Here is a 16,414-nt window from a genome sequence, read left to right on the forward strand (position 1 = left end):
CCCCAAAATTTTTTTTTTATTTTTTGGACAAAATTTTCTGTTTTTATTTTTTAAACAACGTTTGCCGGGTCAGCTAGTATAAATATAATATTACACTACGTACAGACCCAGAAAACAAAATTACTTTTGATAACGATTCTATAAAAAGTTTTCAAAATTAGACAATATTCTCTGTAATATGATATAAAAAAAATGTAAGTATTCATTTTAAAAAACATAGCTTGTTCAAAACACATTTTGATCATGCACTACTGACCAGTCCATTATATTAATGTTTGCGTTCAAACAACACTACTAGAGAAGAAAGCGTGCTAAATGTTTGAACTAAATTTTCATTGATCCGTCTCCTTTTAATTTTTGTTAGACAAATGGAAGAGATTGTAATATCTTTTTGATATATCTAAGATATATTGTTAAATAAAAAATACATGCAGAACAGAGTCTGCAAAGTAATTAAGAATTATATGTCGGTTATAAGGCAATCCAAATAAACTGCTGTATTTTAGTTTTATGTAAATCTTCGAGTAAGTATATTCCGTGTCACTATTATACAAAGCTCGATCAAAGATACTTACTACTTATACATATATATATACTTATACATACTTACTAAATCATTAAAATTTATATTTGAGAGATATATTCATATTTTCTGTAGATAATTAAATCCTCATACGTGCATATAACCCAGCAATAATAGCAATTATCTGTACTATATTTTATCCATCCAGATTTAATTTACTTAGCAAGTCATATAATAATATCGAACTGGTAATCCCAGTAAAATTAATCCGATATTAAGATAACATATTTGTCCATTATATAAGAAAACTTTTATAACTCCTAACGTCATAGGATACTGGGAAAATGAGTTTATACACTTTAGAATGCATTCAAAATTAATTAAAATGATAATTATACCTCTTATGTCACAATATTTTTTTTGTATTTTCGTAGCTCGTTAAAAAAATACCTCTATAAATCTTACAACCGTTCTGCTAACAAACAGGTAAACATACCTATCTACCTAAATAAAATCGGCATTAGGTTATTCATTTGTCGATTATTAATTTAACATTCTTTCTTTTACATAATATAATGTTGTGTGTCGTTAATTATTTAGACCATTCGTCGATTAAAAATAACTATAGCTGAACTTGTTTCGTTATAAATACGTCATGTTTAAATTATAAGTCGCTGCGCGTTCTACTTATAATGACGGTTTATTAAATGTATAATATATGCTGTCTTACATCTCCCTGGGGCTTTTTTCAGTATATCCCAACAGCTAGGCACATACTTACGTATTCTGCTAAATAGAAACAACGATGACGGTGGCTACTGAGAAGATTACAGTATCTTTAAACAATCTGTATTTTCCAGTCATATATTTCGACCTAGAAGAAGGTGAAGGCGAGTACTGAAACGATTGTCTGTGCATGATTATATTCCACCTGAATTTGAATATGTCCTTTTTTCCATTTTTAATTCGTATTTAATGAAAATGGACTATAGATATACATAGTCAAATTTCAAGAATTCAAATTTTATACAAGGTGATTTGGAATTAGCGCATCAGATTAAGGGGGTTGTAGATTAATAATGCTCCCAATTTTTTCGTATGTGTCCAATTCAACTGTTTGCGTCTGAATCAAATTTTAAACAATTTGGAAATAAAAAGAATTTTTGAGAATCAAATGTATGCTTTTATTAATAAATGATGTTTTATTAATATATTGCACCTATTTTCCCTTTAAAAATATTAGTCTAGTTGAAATTAATTCTAAACATTTTTCTGTAAATCTTGTCAAATCAATTCATATACATGGTATCCAAATTGCAGTTAGCCATTAATTCTTGAAGTTGAGATTTGGAAATCGATTTTTCGGCATAACTTTTTTGTTTTTCATTAAATGTGTAATGGAGCAGAACGCCCTCGACAGTCTCGGCTTCCAATAAAAATTATACCACCATTTTAATTTTTATCGAAATTTTAAAGATTGTCGTACTTTTTTCAGTGAAAAAAAGTGTACTTCTTTGGTATCGATACAACGAACTGTTTTCGAGATAAACGCATTTATAAAATAAAAACAAAAATAGGCATTTATGTAACAAAATAAGTAGGTAAGTAATATCAAATGTCATTTGATATTATGAATTTATTTTACTACATGAAACACCAATAGTTGTTTCCAGGTTTTCACTGCTATTAAGGTGTCGGAAAAAAAATCTTTATCGTTAAACACGTTTATCTCGAAACAGGCAAAAAAAAATCTATTTTCAACTCTCAACTTCAAGAGCTAATGATTCTACAGGGTGAATCTGAATAAAAATAAATTATAAATATATTTATGCAAATCCCGCCAAATCTGACAGATTGCCTACCATTTTCCGGATACCCTGTATGTATGAAAAGAAAAATTTGTTATAATTAATTTACATTAACTTATTACGTTTAAAGTAAAGTAAAATTAAACATTAATGTGGCAAACATACTGAAGAGAAGAAAAAAAAATTGATAATAAAAAACTAATAAATCATGACAATCTTAAAATTAGGTATAATCACTTATAAATGGTGTGTTTTAAAGAAATAGTTGCATTTAGATATTACCTGTCATTATTTACTGTTAAATTTTATTTAATAGAATATAGATTTTACAAATTTATTTTTGCCTAAAAAACATTTTCTATTTTGTTTACGGTGTTCATAGTTTATACAGGGTGTCCCTGAAAAGGATGGACAACGCTTGACCACAGGTTCCTTGGATGAAAATAAGACTATTTAGTAAAGAAATTCATAAGTGTGAGTCCGTATTTACAATTTTCGGGAAAGAGTAAAGACTTAGTAATCTCACAATCCTTTTATTTGTAATGTTCAAAAGACGACTAGTTTCGAGGTCTACACTTTACACCTCATCTTCAGGTCATAACAAGGCTAAAGCTTAGTCTAACTTACCTATATACAAAAGTGCACGCCTACTGAGATATAGCCTTCTAAATATGGAATAGATAACCTATTTTTTTCAAATAATTTGAAAAATATTTTTCTTAGAAACTTCAAATTTGGTACACTTATTTTTTATATAAGGGCAAGGTAAATATAGAAATTGGAGGGAATACATATACAGGATGTTCTATTTCTAGTGCCTGTGCGCCACTGGCTATCCCGTATTTTTTTTTGTGTGTATGCCAATGACGACAGAATTTATAATTTTAAAAATAACCACTATTTTAAAAGATTTTTTTGCTCTTATAAAATTTCGATATCGTTTAAGAATTTCGAGTAAAATTCACATTTTTTATACATTAAATATAGGCAAAAATTCCGATTTATAAAAAATAATTTATAACTGCAGCCTCAAAGCAGGGAATAATAATGAAAAAACGTCACATTAAGAAAAATAACTACACATTTTTGATATTAGTATTATCAATCAATAAAATAAAAATCAACACTAATATTTTAAATAAACAATATCAACTAATAATGTAAGAAAGTCAACATTAACATTTTAAATAAACTGATATTTGTAATCACATTAAAATAATATTACAGTAAATGCTCAAAGTTACTTTCTTGTTCTTAAACGCAAATATTAGTTCTTCGAAAATTAGAAATTATCCAATAATTGTGCATTACCTCTCATAACATTAATTTCATGTTGTATTCTTTCCCATTTTCGTTGTCTGTATTTACTGAAAAGTTATTTTAAACTGTGGTCCTCAACGCTCCCCAAATGAAATAATTACATGGGTTTAGGTCCGGGGATCGAGGTGGCCATTTTAAAGGGGCATTATTTCCTCTACCTATCCACCTGTTAGACCTTTAATAACCTGTAATACCTACCCGTACCCTGTAATACCTGTAACCTGTAATAACTGGTCTTTTAATACTCTATTAAAGGAACTTTTTGAAAGCCAACCTCTTCAGCTAAACGCCTTTTATTTACTTGAGGAATTTCTTCAACCCTTTCCAAAATTTGTTCCTCCAGCTGAATAATTCCGGCCGTACATTACCCACGATTTAATGTTACAGGTATAAATCGTCCTGTTTCCCGAAGGCATCTCTCGGCATAGCAAATGTTTTGTGATTTGGAGTTCTTCAATTAGGAAATCTTTCAGCATATGTTCGAACAAGCACAACAATTTCCTTCACAGTAACCCAAAACTACTAACATATCAGTTTGTTCAGCAAAAGTATAAATTGCAATAAAAAACAAAGTAAGCTAAAATTAAATCACAGCTAGCTTGACACAGAACATTTTAATTATTGTTATGAATTTGTTTCTCTGTTATATGGCACCTCGTACTAGAATGTTCCATTTACCTTAAACTGATTTTATATTATTTAATGTGTACAAAATGCCAATTTTACTCGAAATCCATAAACGATATCAAAATTTTGTAAGAGGCAAAAAATCTTCTAAAATAGTCATTATTTTTAAAAATATAAATTCTGTCGTCATTGGCTCACATACAAAAAAGTTACGGGATAGCCAGTGGCGCACAGGCACTAGAAGGAGAACATCCTGTATATGTATTCTCACCAAATTCTATATTTACATTGCCCTTATATAAAAAAATATGTGTACCAAATTTGAAGTTTCTAAGAAAAACAGTTTTCAAATTATTCTGAAAAAAACTAGGTTATCTGTTCTATATTTAGAAGGCTATATCTCAGTAGGCGTGCACTTTTGTATATAGGTAAGTTAGGCTAAATAGTCTTGTTTTCATCCAAGGAACCTGTGGTTAAGCGTTGTCCATTCTTTTCAAGGACACCCTGTATATCACATTTATTTAGGCCCGGTACTTTGAGTCTCGGTTAAAGCTTGATTAACTGATCAGGCGATTAGACTGTGCAGTGTACATATAACAATTTATTTTATAAAGTATAATCACAGTCTAATCGCCTGAATCGAGCCTTAACTGAGACTCAAAATACCGGGCCTTAAAATGTCTTCTTCCTTCTAGTATGGCGGAAATACCCAAGAAAACAAAAAGAAAAAAATAATATTTCATTTGTAATTGGAGACCGTAATTTAGTTTTATGTTAAACAATATCTACTATTTTTTTGTACCTAATATTGTTTTTACTAATTTTTTTAAGTAATTATTTCTCCAAGTTTTTTACTCGTTTCTAATAATTTTTAATATTTCTTTTTAACGTAAACATATACCTAACTTATTTTATAGAATATTGTTAATCCAAAATCAATATATTTTTGCTCAAACTTGATCGATTCTCCTGTTTTTCATGTGTTACCTTTAATTTAAATGATTTGCAATTATTTAGAACATCTATTTTTGTGGCTTGTAACGCCATTTATATATCAAACTTTTTGGATCTAACTGTATAAAAATCCAAGAACACGCAAAAAGTTTAGGAAGCCCCAGATTCAAAAAAGGGTGCCAAAGTCTTATGGGACTTGGGGCCCACAATGTCGAAGTTTGAAAAGTGTACGAAGCTGTAGTACTTGGACTAGCAAAGAAAAAAAAAAAATCAATAACCATAACCCCCAAAAATTGAGCGGTTTCTAAAATATTGGTTTAATATAGATATCCATCTTTAGATTTCTTTGTCTTTTTCGTGAACGGTTTAGGATGTCTGGAAAAAATAGCACTCAGTAAATCACCTTCCAGGAACCATAGTCCCCTTGGGGAGAATTTCTCTGATAAAATATTACACCCTGATTTCAGGATATCCTCTATGATGAACTTAATTTTCTATAGAGAACTTTTGTTCCCGCAATCAGATTTGACGAAATCCGAAAAAATACTAGACACTCATCGACTCCATCCTTTTTCAGGGGTACGTCATGCCACATACAGAGATGCCCGGGGAGTAACGCACTCATACTTCTTCAGTTGGGAACACGCACCCACCAGAAGCCTGGAAGTGGACTGGCTAGACGCCAGAAACATCTGCAGAAGACACTGCATGGACGCCGTTTCTCTAGAAACTCCCCAAGAAAATGAATTCATCAAGCAGAGGATCGCCAGGGGAAATGTACGTTATATATGGACGTCGGGACGCAAATGCAACTTCGCCGGTTGCGACAGGCCAGACTTACAACCTCCAAATATCAACGGATGGTTCTGGTCCGGTTCTGGAGCTAAAATTGGTCCCACCACGCAGAGGAATTCTGGAGACTGGAGTCACACCGGAGGATACGGCCAACCCCAACCCGACAACCGTGAAGCTGCACAGGTAAATTATATTTATAACAGAATTCTGACAGATAACATTTAAGGGGGGAATACACATTAGGAGGCTGATTTTCAAGCGTTACTCATGGATTTTTTTGAGTGGGACACATTTATTAGAATTTGATGAAACTTTGACATTATTTTATCAATATTTTGAACTACATTTACAAAATTTTTCAAAAAAGTCACGTGTTGAAAATGCCGAAGTTGTGGGTTGTTGTGGAGGTCGCAATTTCGATATGAATGTAAAATGATTGTTTTCCTGCATATTTTCTAAGAATATGAACCTCATTGCGGGTAAAAATTGTGAACATTGAAGTTTAGACACGTGTTTAAGAAAAATGTATCGATTTTCACCATTTTCTTCACTTATTTTGAATAAAACACGCCCTTAAAATTATGATATCATCCCAGTTGTAGGTTCATGTTCTTAGTAATTTTATATAAAAACACTTTAAATTTTCATAACGATCGGTTCATAACTTTTTGAGCTAAAGGTCCCGTGAATCAAAAAATATCGTTTCGAAAAAAACCCATTTGAAGATTTCAGAAAACTAAAAATTTGAGAAAGTTATCAATAATATAGAGTGTTTTTCGATCAATCAGGGATTCCAGCACCATATGACAGTCCTTCTTCTTCTTCATAGGGTATCATTCTGAGCTTGCATCTGCCGAACAAGTTGCTCAGTTAGCGGTTTTAGGCTCATAATATCGTAACTAATAGGAATTTCGTTTTCGTTTCGTTAACAATTTATGCAATAAAAAAACGATTTTTTGAACCTCCTAATGTGGCTTCCCTTCTTAAAAGTTTAATGGGATAAAGCGAGCAGAACTCTCCAATTGGATAAGTACCTAAAAGAAGCGAGGAAAATTTACTAATAAGAAAGTTATGCTACGATAAACTATTATGATAAGAATTTTTCTGATTAATGTTACACCATGCCAAGCTTAATAAAAAATATATTGATAACACGGTTTTACTACCGAAATCCGCTTACTTATCAATGGTTACAAATAATTTACTTACGCCCAAAATAATCAATGATGTGCCAAGTTAAAATATTATAATAGTAACTAGATCGTGGTTCATATATGCCATGTATATATGTCCTATGTATCCAATATTGCATCAAAAAGGACAGGACCGTAATAGCCTATGGTGGGGTTTGGGGTTGCAAGTCTTTATGAACACCCTTATTTAAAACAAAGCTCACGCAATCAGCGACTTACTGATATAAAATTTGAAAACCTAAACAGTTTTTCGTTTGATTAGAAAATAAAAAAACAAAGGTCACGCAATCAGCAGATATAAAATTTTAAACTATTTACTGATATTATTACCGAAAATTTAAAAACCTAAACACTTTTTGGATTTTCATTACGTATTCATTTGCAAATGCTTTTACTTTTCGTAAATTTTTCTTCTCCACAGCCTGAATTCACTTCTCTATGTTTCAAATAAAACCCAACTTTCAGGAACATATGTCAAAACTGAGCGGTATACTGATTTTTTGTTTTATTGAGATATCTCCTTTTTACATAACCTCTCTCCATTAGTAATATAGTGTTATTGTTTTATTTATTCCTTTATTGATATCAGCTTATTATTTTCTACTACTTATTACTTTCTATACAGGGTGGTCCGAATTTTATGCAGGAAACTTCGAGAACAGATCTCTTTAAAATAATGGGAGTGTACTTTATAAACATAGGTCTGGAACGGCCTCGTTTTAGAGATACAGGGTGTTGAAGTTGTTAAAAAATATATATATTTTGTTTATATCTCAGGAATCTATTAACCGATCTCAATGAAATTTGGTACAAATAATGTACGATAGTAGGCCTTGCATTCCCTAAAATATGAGCTCTAAAGGTTTAACCAGTGCTGTGCAACTGGACATGGTTCAGCCCCCATTTTATAAAAAAAAAACTACGCCACTGTATTTTTGTTATTTGTAACGAATTTATATTCCAATGCACTAAATACGTAAAAAAGGTGACTTGGAATTTTTTCCCTAAGGTTCACCATTTTCAAGTTATTCATACAAATACAATCCCCTTGTGGCAGACACTTCAAATCATAATATTACAAGAATATTTATATTTATGCTTAAAAGTAAGTCCAATTTGTATGCACATCAACAAAATCTTTCCACATCACATGTGATGTAGTGTTCCTGGTGTGTTTTAGTTTTCCCTGGAGGCATTATCTTTACAAATAAGAACAATTTAAATCAAAATAATAATAAAAATACATCTACCAAGCAACAACAACTAAACAAGAAACAAAATTAACGTTACGTATTTTCAGCAATTGTTTAAAATGCGAACCACCCACACCGATACATTTCTGACATCTTCTATTAATGGAACGACTAATTGAAGCTAATATCATGTGCTGGTTTGTGGTTTTCTTTTAATTCATTACACCCGTCTTCTATTCGCTGCAGTAGTTGTGGTCTAGTATCTATTGGAGTAGAGTAAATTTTTCAGGTAGGTCACCCCAAACAAAGAAGTTCAGGGAGTTTAGATCAGGCGAACTGGCTGGCCAAGACACTGGACCCTCTGCACCATTATGGTTGACATTGGCATTTGGTCTTCTACCTATCCATCATCTCATAAAATTTTCATTAAGCCATTCTTGTATTATTCTCCTAAAATGCGCAGGAGCACCATCCATTTGTATCCAGCTATTTTGTCGTATATTTAATTGAACATGCTCTAATAATTCAAATAGATGGTTTTCTAGAAAGTTTAGAAATGACTCCGAATTTCATGAGGATTTTCTTGTGACCAAATATCCAGATTCTGAAAATTCACTACCCCTCGCCTTGTGAACGTAGCCTCATCGGTCCAAAGTATTTCTAGTAAGAATTCAAACAACCACTGATAAAAATTCAGGCGTCTCTCTGTATGTCCCGGAAGTAAATTTTGCACATGTTGTAAATGGTGCGGATTTCTGCCATCCTTACAAGGGCTCTGTCTGCAATGTTAAGTCTTTGTAAATTCTTATACCCAATATGTAACATTTTTAGTTCAGGTGCACATTTTTTTAATATGTTATCCATACAAATTCTGAAGATAACCTAGACCTACTGGACTCAAACTTCCTTTTGGTTTCAATCCTTATTTTGTCGTGAACGCTTCAGATTTCTTGTTTTTTCTAATTACAAAGTTCCTATTGTTTTTATATTACTCTTATTATTTTGGATTTGATTTCGCTTATATTTAAACTTTCCCATACTTTCTCCCTAGGTACCATATAGAAAACTTTTTCAAAATCCATAAATGCTATTATATCCCATTTCTAACAAATGGAAAATACACACATTAGAGAAATATGCCGAAGAACAGCAGCATTAATTAGGCTAGACAATGAAAGAAATATAAGTGAAATTATTTGACGCAAGATTGACCTGGAGAAACTAAAGGGTCAAATCAAGTTCGCATGCAAAGTTCAAATATTTAAATTTGTTGGTGTGGTCATGTTAAAAGATCTACTTCTGGATGAAACTCATCGATTATTTTTACTTATTAGTTCGATTAGGATTAACAACAAATAAGGACAATAGTTCTTAGTTCAGTTTCCCCTTCAATCATCTGACTTCTTTTGGCCATCGACCATATCTAATTTCGTAATTACAATCGGATGAAAAACCAATAGCATCGTACACTCAACCAAATTGTTGACTTGTTTTTTTTTATCATGGTTAATAACTGGGAATCATAAAGCGAAAGAGAACGGCTAATGTTTAGAAAGCGGTGAAAAATATAATGAATTAAACTCCAAATTTAGCGTTACTAAATGGTCTTATAAGATTAATTAATGGGCAACAAAAAAAAGTGTTGTCCCGGATGAAAACTGCATAATCTAGGTATCTCCTCAAATTTTACGAAAAATTAGTATATCAAAGTCAAATCAAGCAGTTAAAATTTTCTCAAATAAAATTTTTGGTCACTTTTTAAATAGTAATCAAACAAACGAATGTACATCTTAAGTTTAAACTTATTCAAATTAATTAAATATAACTGATTAAGACTAGATTAAAAAAATCTAGTCTTAATTAGTTTTTCGTTTCAAAAATGGTTACTTCATTTTCAAAAAACATTATTTCAATTACCTCAGTAATGTTTTTCGTATAGCATTATTTGTTTTTCATATTAGTCAATTCTACTTCAGGAAATTGAAATTGAATTCTCTTCTGACGAATTATGAAATACAACATTTTCTGAATTAAAATTGAATCTTCCCAAATGCAGCGATCGTTTTCTAAAATAAAAATAACTAACCTAAATTGTAGTCCACTCTTTCTGATAAATATTTAGAAAAGATGTAGAAAACATTATCTCTGATAGATATTTCTGTAAAACTGATTTCATAGCATTGAAAAATATGTTCAAAACTGCAAAAGAACATACAGATATAGAAGAACGCGATTTTTTTACTATAAAGATATAATAAATGTATATAAGTATAGTGCCTTGACAGAAATCAATATTAAATTGACTTAAAAAAAATAATAACTATAACTGACGAAACTAGGACGAGTTACCATTTCTGCTGATCGTCTGTACGCAATTCTTTCACGCTTAAAAGTGTTCGTTCTGCCTGTTAAGAAAATATTGGACTGAGGTCATTTAACCGTTAAAAAGTTTTACAAGGTCGTATATAGATTCAATATGTAGAACTAGGTATGTGTCATTTACCAACTAAGTACATTATATTTTTTGTAATAAATTTTTTGTATACAATTCAAAGAAAATTAGTGATTAATTCGATTATCCTAATTCAGGATAAATAATACGAGTAGTACTATTTTTTTACCTTTTAAAGTTAATACGTTTATTAAAGTGAGCAAAATGTTTTAGTTTTTTTCAAATAACCCTAAACCATTTTCGATTTTAAATAAATTTGATAGGCCAATACTAGCACATAGATGGCACTTTTTGACGCAGTGACTGAAACAGTTACATTTTTAAAAATGAAAGTTCGTTGGAATAGACAATCAACAGGGTTCAAAAATTGACAAGACGCATTTTTAAAGGGTATCGAATCCATCTGTTACATTATCACATCACTGTATATTATGATTCCAATAAAATGTCTTCCCAGAAAAAAGACAACTGAAATAAATAATAAAATATAGAAAATGTATTGCCAGTAATCATGTTTGGTTAACCCCCGTTTGTATGCCACTGATTCCTCATTCATTATGATGTTTTAAAACGCAAATTTCTGTAGGTATAAAAAAACAGCAAAACGTGTATAAGCTGACCTTGTGTCTGCGTGGTTGTCTTTAAAACATTTTCGTATTATAGGTAACAAATAAAATAAATGTTTGTTTTTATAGTGATTAGTACGGCTATTAGGGTATTTTCAATTCACATAAATTATAAATGGATTGCAGTAGAAACAAGTGCAATAACATGATATTTGTGGTTTGAAAAGCCTTCTAGAATAGTAGAATATCGGCACGGAGATAATAATAATAGCCTTTTGCACTTGTATTTCGGGCTGTTCATTATGTTAAACACTGTTTGCGATTGCTGACACTAAAAACCTACAAACTATGTCACAGTACGCACAAATATTAAATATTTATTACAGTAAAACAAAAGTATTCCCTGCGCAATACGCACTTCGACTATTATTTTTATTCTCAACTCTATGTAACAATATAGTTCTACATTCTAGACTCTATATTGTCTAAACTAGATGTAAATCAACTAGAGAAAACCAAATAGTTGATTTCATATGGAATTAGTTTAAAATAGATGCTTTATTTTAAATTATTTGGCGAAAAAAACGACTTTATACACTTATTAAGTAGGTACACATATGTTTTATGCTTTATATTCCTCGAAGCAAAAATCTAGTTAAACCAGTTCACAGGTTAACGACACGATATAAAAATCTATAAAAGCGAGCAAAAGCTGAGGCTAACAATTTTCTTTGTTTCAGGGTAATGATGAATCCTGTCTCTCTATCTTGAACAACTTCTACAATGACGGCCTCAAATGGCACGACGTAGCTTGTCACCACGTCAAACCCTTCGTCTGCGAAGATAGTGAAGAGTTATTAAATTTCGTAGCCTCAAGAAACCCAGGAATTCGCCTGTAAATTTTAAATGTTTAAGAAGAAACATCGTGTACCTTACCACAAAGTCATAAGAATTTGATTAACTTTGTCGTTGGAAGGGTCAATCAAATTCTTGGTTAAAAAAAATTTTTATTCTTCTCGTTTTGTCTTTTCGCATGTGAATATCAGCTTTAATCTTTTTAGGTGTAGTTTTGTATCTATATTAAATTATATTTTAATATTAAAAATTGTAATTTATAGACCGTTTTCGTTTTATTATTACGTTGGTGTATTCTCTACTTGATATGATAACACAACACAGGTCAGACAACTGAGCGAACTCTCGTGACCTTTAGTTATATTATATTCTGAAACACCTTTCTGGGCTACCGATGTCACAAAATGACCTTAATTTTTTTGAAAATATACGACCTACGCCACGTTTCAATTTAGTTAAATTTTGAAAATGAAAAATTATTTTAAATATTTCGTCTCAAAAATAAATTCAATAAGGCGACCTTGCAAATAGTACCCCGTGTTTAAGGTTAATCACTCATTAATTGTTATTGTTATGGTTTGATAAGAAAACTAATTTAGTTGATTAAAGAAATAACCATTTTTCTTATGAATAAGTCAGTTGAGTGCTTTTGAAATAAGTTTTAAAATACAGGGTGTCCCGAAATTAACGCAACAAAATTTGGTCATAGATTCTCAAAACTTTAGGGGACCCGTATTTTTTCTTTTTGCCAAGTGGCCCCCTCTTTCGGAGTTACGGTCCCCTGAAATCTGTCTCTACGAATAGTCTTTTTTATATCTCAGAACCCTGTTGTACGAGAATCACTAAATTTGGTAGACACGGGTTTTAAGTCATGTGGAATCTGATAGTGCTACGCTTTTTAGCGGGGAATCCCCTTAAGACACTTTTTCGTGGGCCCCCTTGTCTTTGGATCCAAAAAGTTTAGTCACAAATTTGAATTTCTTAAAAATTATTAGTTAGCTAGAAAGCCATTGAATTTAGAAACTTTTTTCTCTCTTGATATTGTTTTCGTAAAACGTAATATTTTTGAGAAAATGGAGAATCACAATATCCATTCAATCACATTTTGACATTCTTCTCGAAAACATTGTGTTTTACGAAAAAAGTATCAAGAGACAAAAAAGTTTCTAAATGTAATGGCTTTCTAAAGGACTAATAATTTTTAAGAAATTTAAATATGCGACCAAATTTTTTTGGCTCCCAAGACAAGGAGGCCCACGAAAAATTATTATGTATTAAGGGGGTTCCCCTTAATACAAAAAATAAAAAATGCAGGTCCCCTAAATTTGTCTTAAGAATCTGTGACCAAATTTAGTTGCATTAATTTCGGGACACCCTGTACAATTGCACATTATAATATATGTATGTATAACTGGTGAACATACAGGGTGTAACTAAATGTTTGGCCAAATTTTAATGATTGGTTCTGTCACAAATTAACAATAAGTTATTATAAGCAAGTGTCCACAATTACTTCATTTTCGAGATACAGAGTGTTCAAAATCAATGAAAGAGGGCAACCAAGTAAATAATATTTCATTTCATTCATGCGATTATTTGAAATAGCATTATTTCAGAAATAACTTAAATATATGACATTTTTCCACTTAAGTATCTCGAAATCGATGCATACTAGTGACCTACAGCAAAGATAAATTTTTGTAGGACAATCAAAAACTAAAGCTGCATATCAAATTTCAATAAAATCGTTTGTTAGTTTCTTATATGTATCTGAAAAAATAAACTATTTCAAACTTAAACTGTATTTGGGAAGAAAAAAATTTCTGGATGTAGGAACATTTTTCATTTAATCGTTCTATAGAGTCCACCATTAAAGATTGGCTGCATATTTGTACACTCTGTATATGTTAATGGTGACCTATTTTTACAAAAATTTTCAGTTTCATAAATTATTTTCATACACATTAATACTCAATTAATTATTATTACTTAAAATTACAACTGAATAGAAATAAAAAAATATAGAATACCGTTTTTGACAATGCAGAAGATAATTTTTTTATTTTTACCTACAATTAGGATCATGAAATATAATCTTGAGAAATATGAAATAAATATAATTGCATAATGATTATCTGCATAAATAGTACTTCTTTAAGTTAAACAACATACGGTACGTAAAAAGGAAACAATTTAATAAGGCAAAAGTTTTAACAAAAATAATCACAATTATCATAAATATCACATAATTATATACCTACACAATTAAATAAAGAAATAAATTAATTAACTATGCAGCATAAAAAGAAAGTCCCTTCACAAGAGTTCCACACATTTCAAAAAACGAAATAACTGAATCTTTACAATCATTTGTCAGTTTATTACTCATATAATAACAATGTACTGGAGTAACTCCAATATTACTTCGATTTTTATATGAGACTTTAATATCATAAAGAACATTTGGTTCGAGAGTAACTAAGTCTTTCAAAGACAAATATAAATCGGAATCGTAATATATAACACCTTTAAAAGTAGTAGGCTTTGCAATACTTGCATTACAGTTTTGCTCACACACGCGAACTGTTATCGAACCCTCATACCCCGTTCCAAAATATCCCGTTGGGTTCATTTCTGTATTAACTAATACACCAAACAGTATCATCCGTCGATTTACACTTACACTCGAGACATACTCTTCCGAATTATGCAGGTCTACTCTACAAGCTATTTTAAATTCTTTTCTGAGACGACAAATATTTTGCATAGGCTTATACAATTTTTGTATTTCACAAGAGTCCTCACTCCAAGTCAATTCCTCATCAAGTAACAACAAACTTTCATGTAGTAATTCATCTATACATTGGCACATTATTAAAGCATCACAACACTCATCACATTTTATACTAATTAACCAATCCTTTCTTATAAATCTTAATATGTCCTCCTCTTTCAGAACTTCTACAATGTTTTCTGGGATAGCCTCTACTTTTCTAAAATCACATTCTATGGCAGCCCAATTTATAATTTGTATCACTAATTCAAATTTGTCCAGACCAATGTTTTCTTCTTCTAATATAGCACACAAAGTAGATGGTTTCATATGATAGTCAGTTGAAAATGCTCCATTAACATAACCAACAATGTCTGAAAAGCATCTCTTTTTTATATCGCGTAAACTGTACATCTCAGCATATTCATAACTCAAAACCAGCGAGTTCATTGTCAAATTCTTCTGGATGTACTGTAAGCACACATGAATAAGATCATCTAATAGGTATTTATTTGCTACATAAAATAAAGACCAAGCATTAACTACCGAAGTAATGCTAATATTTTCAGTATAAATGAATTCGAGCACTTGATTGAATTCCTCCTCATTTATGTCAGAAATTATAATTTCATTCGAGGCCATATCCCCAAAAAACATTTTTTCAAAAACTGGGCTGCTACATGCTAATATTAATTTATGTGCCTTGACTTCTGCCCCATTTAATTTAAAAGTACAATCAGCAAACTTCTGACTTTTATAAAAAGCAACAAGTCTTTCCCTTTTATATAAAGAAGCCAATCGTTCCATAAAAATAGTTTCCTTTTCCATCTAGAATCAATAAATAAAAGTATTAATTAAGTAAAGAGAATATGAATTGTTTTATTACTTACCGCGTACTAACACCAACCAACAAACAACGCGCACCAATGCGAACTGCTAAATAATATTTTATTTTGTTTATAAATTAATTTTATCCTTGAACTGAACACAAGACCAAAGCCAAGGCCATCGACCATCATCTCTATAATCAGGACACAGAATATTTAATAAAGATAGAGGTGTGCCGTCCGAGAATGACCCAAATGACTAAACTACAGCAAAATGCTGTGACTAAACCACAGCAAAATGCTGTGACTAAACCACATACTTCTATAGGATAGAAGTATGTGGACTAAACCCAATCCACCCAATCGCTTTCTGAACGAAATGATCGATTCCATACCATATCGCGTCGCATGAAACTGAAAAATCTGTTGAGAGACTCCTCACCTAGACACGGTCTGTAAAGTTTATAGACCGTGTATCAGAATCAGAAGCTGCTCACTCTCCCACTTTTGACAGACATGTGTTTTAGT

The 16,414-nt window shown here is 31.1% G+C and overlaps 2 protein-coding genes across 3 annotated transcripts in view; one reads left to right on the forward strand and one right to left on the reverse strand.

The window, feature by feature from the left end:
- LOC108913514 overlaps nucleotides 1-12,548 on the forward strand; it is a 43,139-nt gene extending 30,591 nt beyond the window's left edge. For both annotated transcript variants that reach the window (XM_018719069.1, XM_018719070.2), the window contains exons 3-4: nucleotides 5,810-6,210; nucleotides 12,172-12,548. In XM_018719069.1, coding sequence (XP_018574585.1) covers nucleotides 5,810-6,210; nucleotides 12,172-12,330 — 560 coding nt within the window. In that variant the 3' untranslated portion in view covers nucleotides 12,331-12,548. The remainder of the gene's footprint in view (nucleotides 1-5,809; nucleotides 6,211-12,171) is intronic.
- A 1,757-nt stretch (nucleotides 12,549-14,305) lies between these two features.
- Nucleotides 14,306-16,217, reverse strand: LOC108913513 (BTB/POZ domain-containing protein 1-like). Its single transcript, XM_018719068.1, has 2 exons — nucleotides 15,950-16,217; nucleotides 14,306-15,887 (listed from the first exon to the last, which is right to left on the reverse strand). Exon 2 carries the CDS (start codon nucleotides 15,885-15,887, stop codon nucleotides 14,577-14,579), a length of 1,311 nt encoding a protein of 436 aa, XP_018574584.1. The 5' UTR covers nucleotides 15,950-16,217; the 3' UTR covers nucleotides 14,306-14,576.
- Between the last annotated feature and the right edge of the window lie 197 nt (nucleotides 16,218-16,414).

This window comes from Anoplophora glabripennis, unplaced genomic scaffold (genome assembly GCF_000390285.2).
Source record: "Anoplophora glabripennis isolate ALB-LARVAE unplaced genomic scaffold, Agla_2.0 scaffold777, whole genome shotgun sequence".
Classification (NCBI taxonomy): Eukaryota; Metazoa; Arthropoda; class Insecta; order Coleoptera; family Cerambycidae; genus Anoplophora; species Anoplophora glabripennis.

Excerpts from the sequence above, each read along its gene's own strand:
- LOC108913513 (XM_018719068.1), bottom strand. The coding sequence starts at position 15,887 with ATGGAAAAGGAAACTATTTTTATGGAACGATTGGCTTCTTTATATAAA.